At 32.7% G+C, this 14289-nt stretch overlaps 1 protein-coding gene across 3 annotated transcripts in view; it reads left to right on the top strand.

The window, feature by feature from the left end:
* LOC149806029 (protein Njmu-R1-like) overlaps positions 1-14289 on the top strand; it is a 42874-nt gene that overhangs the window by 10596 nt on the left and 17989 nt on the right. For all 3 annotated transcript variants that reach the window (XM_089950878.1, XM_089950880.1, XM_089950879.1), the window contains 2 exons: positions 964-1021; positions 6658-6777. In XM_089950878.1, coding sequence (XP_089807004.1) covers positions 964-1021; positions 6658-6777 — 178 coding nt within the window. The remainder of the gene's footprint in view (positions 1-963; positions 1022-6657; positions 6778-14289) is intronic.

The following is a 14289-nucleotide window of genomic DNA, read 5'->3' as shown; positions in this document are numbered from 1 at the left end:
TGCACAATGGAGAGAATGTTGGCATACCTATATGCTACAGTAATGTAATGTGGATGATATTTCTTTGGATATTGTACTTTTGGAAATTTTACATGATTTAAGCACACTGCTAACTAAAATGACTGCTCCCTTGTGTTAAAAAATCAGTCTGAATTAGTCTAAAGTACACTATACATAGCAGCTATTAAAATAGGGAAAATGAATTTTGCCAGACTAGACAATACCAGCTTCTGAAAAGTGCAATGAATGAATTACCAAATATGTAAAATGTAAAAAAAAGTTATCGGCTCTTTTTTATACAATTTACCTCTGAAGTTCAGGAAGTGAAAATGACCAAGTAGAGCTAGCACTTTTTTGAAAGGTTCACATTTGAAGTAAGGCCAAGCTGTATACTCTATAACCCATAGTACACCCATCAATCATACATCAAAATAAAGGGAATTAAAGGTTCTTTTAATTATACCTAAGATATACAAGGTCTTTGTTAAATAGCCAGTATAACCAGTGAGGAAAGCCGGGGAAATTCATTTTCTTTAAAATCTTAACTCTATGGAAAATGCGAAACTGTATAGCGCCACCATTGTTTCATTGACCTAGTTGTGCCTTTTATGAGTTTTGTGCTATCTACTCCACATTGTAGAGTTATGGCCCTTGTCAGTCAACTTCATTGCTTTATCTGGAATGTTGCTTGTATTGATAAGACCCTGTAGAAGTTTGATTTCAAGCATTCCATGTCATCATTTCGAAGAGTCATGAGTGATCATTTACTAATTTGCTTTCCCAACATACGTTCCTTTATTTCCCAAAACAAGTTCCACTATTTGCCATCACAAATTCCTCTAATTTCCAACACAAGTTCTACTGTTTAAAGTACCCATATTATAGGGAGCAGGGCTCTTTGCTGTGCACCAATCATTAATAATTCTGGTTTTTAGCTGCAGTGACCTTGACACATTTTGACAGATTCCGAGTGGATCTAGATAGGTTTGCTTTGGAAGTGATCAAAGATTGTCAGCAAAAGGTTGGTTGTCATTTTAATGAACCTAAATCTTACCATATCTACACATCAATTCAAGTTATTTGAATGTAACTTTTTCCAAATCTACATTTCATTTCAAGTAATATAAATGTAATTATTACCATATCTACACATGGTTTCAAGCTACATGAATGTTAATATTACCATATTGTTACGAGTCTATGCTCTTAAAATAAGTAACAAAAGGAGTGAAGACAACAAGTGTTGTAAAATTTAACAATTAATTTATTTCCCTAGAATACAAATTGAAAAATGAGAAAAAAGAACTTATGGTTTTGCGAATTAAATCCAAAAATAATCCAAGAATTAAAGACTAGTAATAAAAAGTCCTGAATAAAACGCAGTTCAGGTCCCAAAGAGATCCAAAATTAAAGGTGATGACATGTCTAATATGGCCTGCAAAGTGCTGATGTGTCAACAGTCTCTTGTTGAATCACAGAAATATTATTCCAAGTTTGAATTCAGTATAAATTCCAATGAATGTCTTTATCCAATAATTTGAAGAAAGTAAAATTCGGCCCAAACTGGTCACAACATAATACAACTTAAAGTGCTAGATGTTAAAGCACAGCTAGTAAAATCCTCGCAGTCACAAGATAATATAGTTCTCTGCTTGGCCCCAGGTCACAAATTAGCATTTTCTAAAAACAACCATTACCTAATGGAAAATAACCTTCTAGAATGATCTAATGAGCCTTGTTCACTTACAACACAATAGCCTACAAAATTCACTTACAATCTCCAAGTCCCGGACCCAAATCAACATGTTTACCTGAATAATAATTCAGTTAATAAGCTCATGCACATAGAGAATAATGAAGCTATTATTAATTGTTTAAATAAATGAAATAAAAAAAATATTTTAAAAAAGTCATTCAGGCCAAGCAGAAATGAACTCAATTTTGGACAAGGTCAAGTCCAGCAAACAATGTTACATAACAATAACATGTAATAAAATAAAAAAAATTAAAACTAACAGACAAATAGTTTAAATTAAATGTACATAACATAGAACTATTCTCAGTTTTCAGTGGATCACCATGAAATTTGGGAAGTGTTATGGTCATCATTAGACGATGATGTGTATGCCGTCAGACCAGTTCCTTTGATTTTTGTTAGAGTTATTTCCCTTTTTTACTTAAAGCCTAATTTTTGTGTGACATAATCTTGTGAACACAGCTAGCTTCTCAGTTTTCTTTATATCACATGAAACTTTATACATGTTATAATTATCATCTAATGATATGCATGGCAACAAATTACTATTCTGTACAATATTTGTTCCATGCTGTTGCCCTTTATGTGATGAAGTGGAATTTCCAATCAGTGGTTTCATATTTTGCACTTGGGAGAAATTGTGAAAGTGAATCCTGACATTTGAAAACATTTGATGTAAACAGACCACCATGTTTAAGCATGTATTTAAAGAGATGTGTTATGTTAGTTCAAACGATGTTGAAATATTTCGGTCAAAAACGAATTAGTTTCTTTTTTTATAAATGTATTGACACTAACCTGAAAATTCACTGAGCTACAGATGCAAATTTCATTCATGATGCTGTGGAGAATGAACTTTAATTATTGTCTGCTTGAAACTACTTATACTTTTTAGCTTGCTTTAAAGGGTTGACATAAAAATTTTGTTTTAGGGCTATTCCAGTAAATGGACAAAAGGGGAGTGGTGCAGGAATGCCAGTCTTTTGTGAGGGTATCACTGCAAAAACCTTAATTTATCTTGGGGCACTACCACAGAAACTAAAATTATGATTGCACCCATCACCATCATAACAGAAATTAAAATAACCAAAATCACCAATATCTGGTTAGATATCTTAATATTGAACAACTATATGAGCAAGACCAAAGATGGATATTCAGTGTTTGACAAAGTTAATTTTGGCAAAGCAGTTTAAGTACTTTTTTTCTCTCTCTCTCTCAAACAACTGTCGCATTAAATGGATTTCCACTGTGCTGATGAACTGTTCAACTCTGATCAAATGAAAGGAAATCATTAATTTGTCCAGCATTTAATGTCCAATATAATAACACATCTTTGATTTAATATCTCCTACTGAAATGTATTTTATTTATTCATAGCATCTTTTTGCAGTTTGTTTTACAGTTGATTTACACTTATAAGTCTGAAGTTAGCTATGCAAGGTTTTTGTGTCACTGATTTTGGGAGGATCAAACCCACATCCCATCCCATTAAATCAAAGCTTCAAAGCATAGTATATAATTCAATTTTAAAACAATCGTTTGAAATGTTTGGTTATATTCAAGACTGGATTACTTTAGTACATCCATGCCATTGGGTGTATCTCAGTGCACTTCCCTCCCTCCATAAAGACCCAACAAACCAAAATTTATTAATTTTATTTTAAAAATTAATAAAGGAACACAGCAAAAGGGAACTTGAAATAATTGTCTATTACAGTATGTCAGAGCAAATAGAAAAATATATTGGTTATAATTATAAAACCAGAAATGAATAAAATAAGCATTAGAGTAATAAAGCTACCACAAGACTCAGTTTTTGAAAACCTAATGAGACTCATTGACAAGCACACATTAATAGTATATTTATTATTATAGTAGAAGATTATCAGTATAGTACAAGATTATCAGTATAGTACAAGATTATCATTATAGTACAAGATTATCATAGCTTTTGAAGAACTGTCTTTAGTGAGCTGAACCTTTTATTTTTATTAATAGAAGAGCTTTAGCTGAAAAAATGCAGACATACGGTGTCTTCAAGCATGTGCATGTATGAAATATTTCATTTTGATACATACACCCCAAAGGCTTTAAGTTGTGTACAGAATTTATAAAATATGGTTCAGTGTTGAAGAATGATTAAAACAATGAGTATGAATTACTATTATTAGACCATAACTTCAAGAAAATACCAGTGTGGGAGTGATTATAGCTTGTTCGGCAGATAATGACTTCCCACAAGATTTGATATTGCATATGTCACAAAATAAAGACTTTCCATATGTTAGTTTATCAGTGAACTGGTTGACAATTAGTAATGATGACATAGAATTTCTCATATTTTCATAATAACATAAAAATATAGCTTTAGCACTAGCATCTGTTATTGGCAGTGTTATAAGAAAGTAGGCTTTCAATCCTACATGTATGGACCAGGGTTGCTCTCACATCTATGCATGTATGGACCAAGGTTGCTCTCACATCTATGCATGTATGGACCAAGGTTGTTCTCTCATGTATGCATATATGGACCAAGGTTGCTCTCACATCTATACATGTATGGACCAAGGTTGCTCTCACATCTATGCATGTATGGACCAAGGTTGTTCTCACATCTATGCATGTATGGACCAAGGTTGCTCTCACATCTATGCATGCATGGACCAAGGTTGTTCTCACATCTATGCATGTATGGACCAGGGTTGCTTTCACATATATGCATGTATTGACCAGAGTTGCTCTCACATATATGCATGTATGGACCAGGGTTTCTCTCATACATATATATTTATGGTCCAGGGTTGCTCTTACACATATATTTATGGACTGGTGTTTCTCTCACATCTATGCATGTCTGAACCAATGTTGCTTTCACACATATACATGTATGGACCAGTGTTTCTCTCACACATAAACACGTATGGACCCATGTTACTCTCACACATAAACATGTATGGACCCATGTTGCTCTCACACATAAACATGTATGGACCCATATTGCTCTCACACATAAACATGTATGGACCCATGTTACTCTCACACATATACATGTAACCTGGAATAATAAACTCAACAGTCTGAAAATATTCATAACCAAAACCACTGAAAAATGTTTGCTTCTCAACATTATTATCTTTTCGAGCAGCAGACAACAACAGAAGGTCTGCTCTTTACTGCCCTGATTCTGGATTCTTTTTACATGAAATTGTTCAGAACAATCATAATTTCAGCCACAATGAACTGGCCAAGTCCAGATGAAAATCTATTTATGATGTCCTTTTCCTCCTGCTGATCAAATAAGGGCTTAAATTTCACCAACAATGTGCCAACCATGTCATTTAACTTTCCTTGAAAGTCAGGATTTTAATAAACTGAATATTGTCGGATGGGATGAAAAAGTCAGGAACAGACAGCCACATTGGAAATGTAGTACCAGGATCCTCAGAATGTTGCATTAATGTCTTTGCCTCATGGTACTTCAGGTAGTGATGTTCTCGTAATTTTGAAATATCTAAAACAGGCTTCATTTAAAATAATCAGAGGGGTTGAGCAGACAGAGATTCATTAGGATAACAAAAAGTAAAGGCTGACCATGTACATAATCTGGTTACTGATTCCTGACACAACTTTAAGAGACTGGCCATGATTGAGATCATATTACAAAGTGAATCTCATATTTTAACACGGGGGCCTTATTAAAGAACTGCACTGAAAAACGTATTAAGAAGAGTTTGACTTATGCCAGTCTGTTCTTTTTGCTTCATTTTTGTCAAACACCTAATATATTTCAGGTTGGGCAAGATAACTTTGGAAATGATAACCAGCAAATCGTGTTCCTTTATTTGGTTTATGGCATCTTTGGCAGCACAGCATGTATTTTCTCAGAACAAATTGGGATCTCAAGAGCTGCAAGATTTACTTGAATCTACTGCAGACACTTCATCTAGCTCACAGAGGTACGGAATCAGTTATCTCTGTCAGAATAAGCATGTACCTTAGCTGATTGTAATTGTGCATATTAATCAACTATCATACTGCTTGTAGAAGTAGGACAAGAAGTGTCTTTCAGGAACTGCAGTACTATCTGTTAAGCGCCTTGGCTTGTCATTGTCATGCCGACTTACCAGGCTAGGATTCTTTTGAAGAATTTGGTACCATCATGCTAAGTTTGTATGTCACTGAGTCGATTCTCCCAAATCTCTGACTGATATTGTATGTTATTTAGTCGATTCTCCCAAATCTCTGACTGATATTGTATGTTACTGAGTCAGTTCAGCTACTCCATTTACTATGCCTTTAATTTGTCTCCAACAACTTGTTTATTTCCACAAGGTAACAAACTTCATACACTTTGGTTTTAACAATGATGATACAGTGCATAGAGCTGATGGACTCACCAGAAGTGTTGCAAGTTTTTTCCCATTTGCAACTTTGAGTCAGTCATGTGGACCATGCATATGTTTGTTTCACAGAAATAGCAGAGATGATCTGATTGAGTTATTTCCCATTTATGGGTGAAACATTGAATTTTCAATTGTGTTGTATCAGGGTTCATGGAAATGTTGACAGTTCATGGGTTTTGGTTTTAAAAAGCCCAAAATGATTAATTCAGTTTATTTTATTTTCTTATTTTTTTGTTGTCTTGTGATGGTTCAACAATGTATTTGTAAGTATAAAATTTTTATTCATGAGATCAACCAAGATAAACAATACACACAACCACAATTTCTTTAATTAAAATATAAGCACCACCACAAATACTAAGAGTAAAAGAATAAGGTTGCATTCTGACTCCACCCCCATTTGGCTTTTTGCTGGAATAGCCCTTATGTTATATTGGTTCTTATAAGTAGTCATTTATGAGTTAGATGTGGTGTATCTTGTTTTTACTCAAACAGAAGTTTCATGTGGATGATGCCACTAAGAGGTCCATACAACGGTGGTACACTGTGTCTGTTGAATACCTCAGTAGATGTATCAGTCTTTTGAAGAACAGTGTCAAGTTTCTGCTTCATGCTGTGAGTATAATCTGTTTGTATATGTTGTTTGTGTGTGTGTGTGTCTCTCTATCTCTCCTTGTCTTATTTTGTTCAATCCTGAAACTTCTAGTATACAGGTTTCTGTTCAAGTCTGTTTTTTAATTGTCTGTACTTGAAAACCTCATATTTGTTATTATTATATGTTTCTACTGCATCATTTACAAAATAATTACATTCAAAAGTATGACCACACACACACACAAAAAAAATTGGTACATGACAAAGTTCACATTTGAACAAAGAACTCACCAATTTAATGAAAAGCTGTGTACAAACACCAAACAGACTAACCAGATAGTTTAATTGCAGTGTGGTAACAAGACAAGTATGTGTTCTAAGCTTGTTCTTTTTTGTCTTTTTATTGATGATTTAGTTCAAAAGTTACGAACTAAGTGCAATAGGGGTATTTTGATCACACAGAATATACCAGAGATCTTTGCCATATTGTCTGTGAATGATGCTGCTAATTGTGCTGAAACTGTATTGAGCAACAAATTAATGCCCTAAATGAATTCTGCATTGAAACAGGAATGGAAATTAATCTAGCAAAAACAAAGCTAAATTTCCGAATGGTGGTTTTCTGAAAAATTATGAGTATTGATACTCTAGGGGCAAACCTAAAACTGTCATTTTATAAATACACCACTCCCTCGATAACTCGCTCACATCGGGGTCCAGAAACATCGACCGCAGATTATACTGTTGAATACTCACTTTATAATCGTTCTGAGTTTAACTGTGAATAAATATCTCTTCATAACGGTGTACTTTATTATTTCCTCATAGGACAACATTAATTTCAGGATAAATTACAGTATATTGAGGCGATCATCGAAAACATTATTCCATGTGGTTTCCGTTCGCTTAACATGTGTACCACTTCACACATTGTGTACTACGTCACTAATTTTTATGTTGAATTGGATACATTCTAGTTTTATTGTTTGATCCAAATTAGACGTTTTTTATAGACAAAAGATCGACTCTTTTCGAGAAACAGTGTCGCTCGAACGATAGATAGATAGATAGATTTGAATGCGATAGAAGTAAAATGGAAAACAAAAAACAAGGGTTAATCAGTACTAACATATTTAGTTGGTCTACAAATTTAAAACAACGTAAATTAGAACAAGTTAATACTTGCCGATTGTGCCACGCTTGACAAATATCAATTCACTTTTTGAAAAAATCAGTTAATTTTTTGTGTGTGTTACTCCTTGGTTTCTCTGCCGCCGAGCAAAACCCCTCAGATTTCTCAACTGCATGAGCTTTACGTAGTCAACACTTTGGGTCTCCAGCCACCTTATGGCAATATCAAAATATTTGATTGCTTCCTGTACAGAGGGGTGGGGTGGGGTGCAACATCTGCGTCTGCATCACTTTCAACACTTGTGTTACTCCAGTTAGAATCGTCTTCTGCTGCTAATTTGTTCCTTATAGAAGTAATTATAGTTTCATCTGACATGTATTCGGCTGTGGGGCAATCATTGTCAGCACAAATCCATTCCTCCATATCATCAAGAGAAACGCCCATCTCAGGACCATGAGTCTGTACGAATTTCTCCCAAACAGCCTCAGCATTAATGACATCAGTTTCACTGAAACATTCGAAGTCACTATCATCGTCGTTGTCTCTGTTACTGTTTTGCCTTACATCAAAGGCAGCTCCAAGACCCTTAATCCAGCACCCCAGGTCTCTTGTAATCGATTTTTTTTTTTAATGCAACAAACACTTCCCCAAGTTGTTGATCAAAACAAAGCCGGCATGTACATGTAATTAGGTTCTCACAGAAGTACTCACGGGTTTCGATGTGACGGTCGATTGACTCTTTTCATGTTTTCAATGAACAGAATATGTTGTGATTATAATGTTTACACTGAAACGGAATTAAAGGATTAGAACGTGACTTTCACACAGGAAGACATTTAATTGGTGTTTATTTCGTTCTCTGTTGCCACCTGTTAGCATTTACCAGAAGTTTTCATTGATCGCTATTTCACCAGACTGTTTATTTACAGTATACTGACAACTATTTATCATAAAAACTTACATAATATATGATATCTTTAAACAGAGGTCTCGCTAGGATTTTAAAACTGGGTCTTTCTGCCTCTGAATTCAATCACTAAATATCAGCACATTTTCTCACTCAGCCGCCAGTCAAAGCCTTTGAGCCGCCTAGCTGTTGCATCATGTTTTTTTTTTTTTTAAATGTACTCTTATAAAATGGCAACAGTACATCAAAGAGTCTTTCAGTCACTGAATTCTGTCATTGTAAATATCAGCACAGTTAACTGATCAACACATTTTCCCACACAGCAGGTGGCTGAAACAGGACCGGCAAATCTTTGAATTTTCCCGCGCACCTATTACATGCGTATGGAGGACTCCCGCCTCAGTGATTTTCTGCGTCCCAGATCAAAAATTGGTGTCCAAATACGCGTAATTAAGTGTTTTCGAGATTTCTGAAATTAATTCTTCTTTAGAACTTGCAAATTTCAAAATATGGTTTATATTTTTACGGGCATTAATCACCATTTTCGATGATAAAACGAGCAATGTATCAAGGTTTAATTTATCAATTCTTGTTGTAATTTTTTCATGTTCAGCATATTTTAAAGATATTTTAAATACATTTTCTCTGGAAAAAATCAGGAGCCAAGACGGACACTGTGTTATAAGCAGGATCGCGAGTTATCTGGGCGCGAGTTATCGAGGGAGCTGTGTATATGGGGTTGTTTTTCATGTCTAGGTTGAGTTGGGCTAAGACAGAAAACATGTTGGCATCACAAGCATTGAAAGCAGTAGTTAGAATTTTTAGATATCAGCATATATTTGGAACATTACATGTACAGGATATATTTAAAATATTTTATGCTATGATGAAACCAATACTGTGTTACAATTCAGAAATATGGAGGTATGAATATTCACTAGAAATAGAAGCAGTTCAACACAGATTTTGTAATAGATATCTTAATGTACCAAATACTGTGAATAATTATGTTAGTCTTGGTGAATGTAGACGATACCCTTTGAGTATAACTTATGTGTACAGATGTGTAAATTACTGGACTAAAATTGTACATATGTTGACAAGCGTATATCCTTTCCGATGATATATTATGCTAAAATAAATTTGGACGATGCCGTCAGAAACACATGGGTCAGTAAAGTTAAAAATATTTTATTTTCTGGTGGTTTTGGTTATGCATGGCTAGCACAAGAAATAGGTGACAGAAACAGTTTTCTAATTATGCTCAAAGAACATTTATTTGATTCCTCATTACAGATCTGGTCAAGTAAAATAGGCAATTCTACAAAATATGTTTATTATAGTCAGTACAGTACAAGACGTTATTGGGTATTGATATTTTCTTAACATTTGATCTACCTTTCATTTACTGAATGCGTTTGCATGTTTCTAAACATTATGTAATGTTTGAGTGATGAAGACACACTAAAATTGAAAGAAATCAGAGCCTGCAAATTATGTCTTAAAAAGAAAATACTAAATCTGTGGAAGATGAGTATTTTTTTGTATGTAATACCATATGTACTTCTTATACTGATTTAAAACAGAAATATCTTGAGATGTTTTATATCAACCCTTCAATAGATAAATTTACAGTTTTAATGTCCACTCAGACTATAGGTTTCATAACTTTTGTATTTTGCTTTTAAACTAACAGATGAGCTGCTAAAAAGTATAAATATCAACCCCTAAACAAGTGTAATTGACAATGCTCTTTATGATAAACTGTGTATTATACTGTTTATTATGTTATGTAGTATGGGCCGGTTTCCTAAAGCACTGAATAAACTTTCTGTTCTGTTCATTTCAAAGATTATAGTGTTGACACATTGTAGCCGATCATGAAATGAACATTGATCCTTTGGTAATGTCTGAAACTGAAGCAGCAAATGCCATACCTACAGTCAATGCAGTCATGATAGATTGAGAATTAAAAAGAAAAAGGACAATTATTGGAATGAATTATGAAAATATTATGCATTGAAATGCAAAAGTGGAGTCAGGGTATTTTCAGGCTGATATTTATAAATCATACTGAGAAAATAAATACAGCATATCCCTATTTCAATCATAATTATAGACAATAAATCATACTGAGAAAATAAATACTGCATATCCCTATTTCAATCATAATTATAGACAATAAATCATACTGAGTAAATACAGCATATCCCTATTTCAATCATAATTATAGACAATAAATCATACTGAGAAAATAAATACAGCATATCCCTATTTCAATCATAATTATAGACAATAAATCACACTGAGAAAATAAATACAGCATATCCCTATTTCAATCAAAATTATAGACAATAAATCTTCAGGGAAAAAAACTGAATTTCTTTGAAATGTTGAAATGGCAAATGAAAGACCAGGACTCCTCCCTTAAATGAAAACCCCTTCCCTGTTAATACAGTACTTGTACAAGTTCTGCTTGATATTAGCTGCTCATATTTCTCCATCATAAATCTATAAAGACAATATTCTCTCTCTCTTTCTCTCTCTCTCTCTCTCTCTCTCTCTGAATCCTTTCTTCGACACTGAGAAGGATTTGCAATGATTTAATCATTGGTAATATGATCAGACTTTCAGGTTTGATGCAGCATGAGTAGTAGATCCCTATTTTCTGCTTCTTTCTTCATTTAAAAATTAGAACAAAGGAAATCTATAACTTTCTCGTTTTCATTCGCAACTTTTGACTGCATGCTTCACAAAATCCATCAATTTTACTTGAAATGACCATGCAGTCAGTTCACTACCTTGGTGAGTGGTCAGTTCATTCTAGAATGACATCATACATAACAACAAACTGGTCAAGGAAGGTAATGCCATAATTTAAGGCAATATAACTTCTCATTAAGTTTAATGATAAATTTTGGGAATTCAGTTTAAGCACATTTTACCAGAAAAATGTTTTTTTTTATTTTATTAAGCACATAATGACCTACAGAAGCATAAAAAATTTACATTTTGAATATTTTCTCTATCTTTGATGATTAAATTATTACAAATATTTCAAGATTTTTAAATTGAAGAACCTCTCTCTTGTTAGCAGAGTAGTACTGGCCATGTTATTTACAACTTTTGAAACTTATAAGTCTTTGTATATGTTACAGGTAGTAAATGGATTTCTTTGTATATGTTACAGGTAGTAAATGGATTTCTTTGTATAGATTACAGATAGTAAATGGATTTCTTTGTATAGGTTACAGATAGTAAATGGATTTCTTTGTATAGATTACAGATAGTAAATGGATTTCTTTGTATAGGTTACAGATAGTAAATGGATTTCTTTGTATAGATTACAGATAGTAAATGGATTTCTTTGTATAGGTTACAGATAGTAAATGGATTTCTTTGTATAGGTTACAGGTAGTAAATGGATTTCTTTGTATAGGTTACAGATAGTAAATGGATTTCTTTGTATAGGTTACAGATAGTAAATGGATTTCTTTGTATATGTCACAGATAGTAAATGGATTTCTTTGTATATGTGACAGATAGTAAATGGATTTCTTTGTATATGTTACAGGTAGTAAATGGATTTCTTTGTATATGTTACAGGTAGTAACTGGATTTCTTTGTATATGTTACAGATAGTAAATGGATTTCTTTGTATAGGTTACAGGTAGTAAATGGATTTCTTTGTATAGGTTACAGATAGTAAATGGATTTCTTTGTATAGGTTACAGATAGTAAATGGATTTCTTTGTATATGTCACAGATAGTAAATGGATTTCTTTGTATATGTGACAGATAGTAAATGGATTTCTTTGTATATGTTACAGGTAGTAAATGGATTTCTTTGTATATGTTACAGGTAGTAACTGGATTTCTTTGTATATGTTACAGATAGTAAATGGATTTCTTTGTATAGGTTACAGATAGTAAATGGATTTCTTTGTATAGGTTACAGATAGTAAATGGATTTCTTTGTATAGGTTACAGATAGTAAATGGATTTCTTTGTATAGGTTACAGATAGTAAATGGATTTCTTTGTATATGTTACAGGTAGTAAATGGATTTCTTTGTATATGTTACAGGTAGTAAATGGATTTCTTTGTATAGGTTACAGGTAGTAAATGGATTTCTTTGTATATGTTACAGGTAGTAAATGGATTTCTTTGTATATGTTACAGATAGTAAATGGATTTCTTTGTATAGGTTACAGATAGTAAATGGATTTCTTTGTATAGGTTACAGATAGTAAATGGATTTCTTTGTATAGGTTACAGATAGTAAATGGATTTCTTTGTATAGGTTACAGATAGTAAATGGATTTCTATGTATATGTTACAGGTAGTAAATGGATTTCTTTGTATATGTTACAGGTAGTAAATGGATTTCTTTGTATAGGTTACAGGTAGTAAATGGATTTCTTTGTATATGTTACAGGTAGTAAATGGATTTCTTTGTATATGTTACAGATAGTAAATGGATTTCTTTGTATAGGTTACAGATAGTAAATGGATTTCTTTGTATAGGTTACAGATAGTAAATGGATTTCTTTGTATAGGTTACAGATAGTAAATGGATTTCTTTGTATAGATTACAGATAGTAAATGGATTTCTTTGTATAGGTTACAGATAGTAAATGGATTTCTTTGTATAGATTACAGATAGTAAATGGATTTCTTTGTATATGTTACAGATAGTAAATGGATTTCTTTGTATATGTTACAGATAGTAAATGGATTTCTTTGTATAGGTTACAGATAGTAAATGGATTTCTTTGTATAGGTTACAGATAGTAAATGGATTTCTTTGTATAGGTTACAGATAGTAAATGGATTTCTTTGTATATGTTACAGGTAGTAAATGGATTTCTTTGTATATGTTACAGGTAGTAAATGGATTTCTTTGTATAGGTTACAGGTAGTAAATGGATTTCTTTGTATATGTTACAGGTAGTAAATGGATTTCTTTGTATATGTTACAGATAGTAAATGGATTTCTTTGTATAGGTTACAGATAGTAAATGGATTTCTTTGTATAGGTTACAGATAGTAAATGGATTTCTTTGTATAGGTTACAGATAGTAAATGGATTTCTTTGTATAGATTACAGATAGTAAATGGATTTCTTTGTATAGGTTACAGATAGTAAATGGATTTCTTTGTATAGGTTACAGGTAGTAAATGGATTTCTTTGTATAGGTTACAGATAGTAAATGGATTTCTTTGTATAGGTTACAGATAGTAAATGGATTTCTTTGTATAGATTACAGATAGTAAATGGATTTCTTTGTATAGGTTACAGATAGTAAATGGATTTCTTTGTATAGGTTACAGATAGTAAATGGATTTCTTTGTATAGATTACAGATAGTAAATGGATTTCTTTGTATAGGTTACAGATAGTAAATGGATTTCTTTGTATAGATTACAGATAGTAAATGGATTTCTTTGTATAGATTACAGATAGTAAATGGATTTCTTTGTATAGATTACAG

This window comes from Sinohyriopsis cumingii, chromosome 2 (assembly GCF_028554795.1).
Source record: "Sinohyriopsis cumingii isolate HCF-2022 chromosome 2, ASM2855479v2, whole genome shotgun sequence".
NCBI lineage: Eukaryota > Metazoa > Mollusca > Bivalvia > Unionida > Unionidae > Sinohyriopsis > Sinohyriopsis cumingii.
The sequence above is the reverse complement of the archived record's forward strand: the minus strand, read 5'-3'. Positions and strand labels throughout refer to the sequence as shown.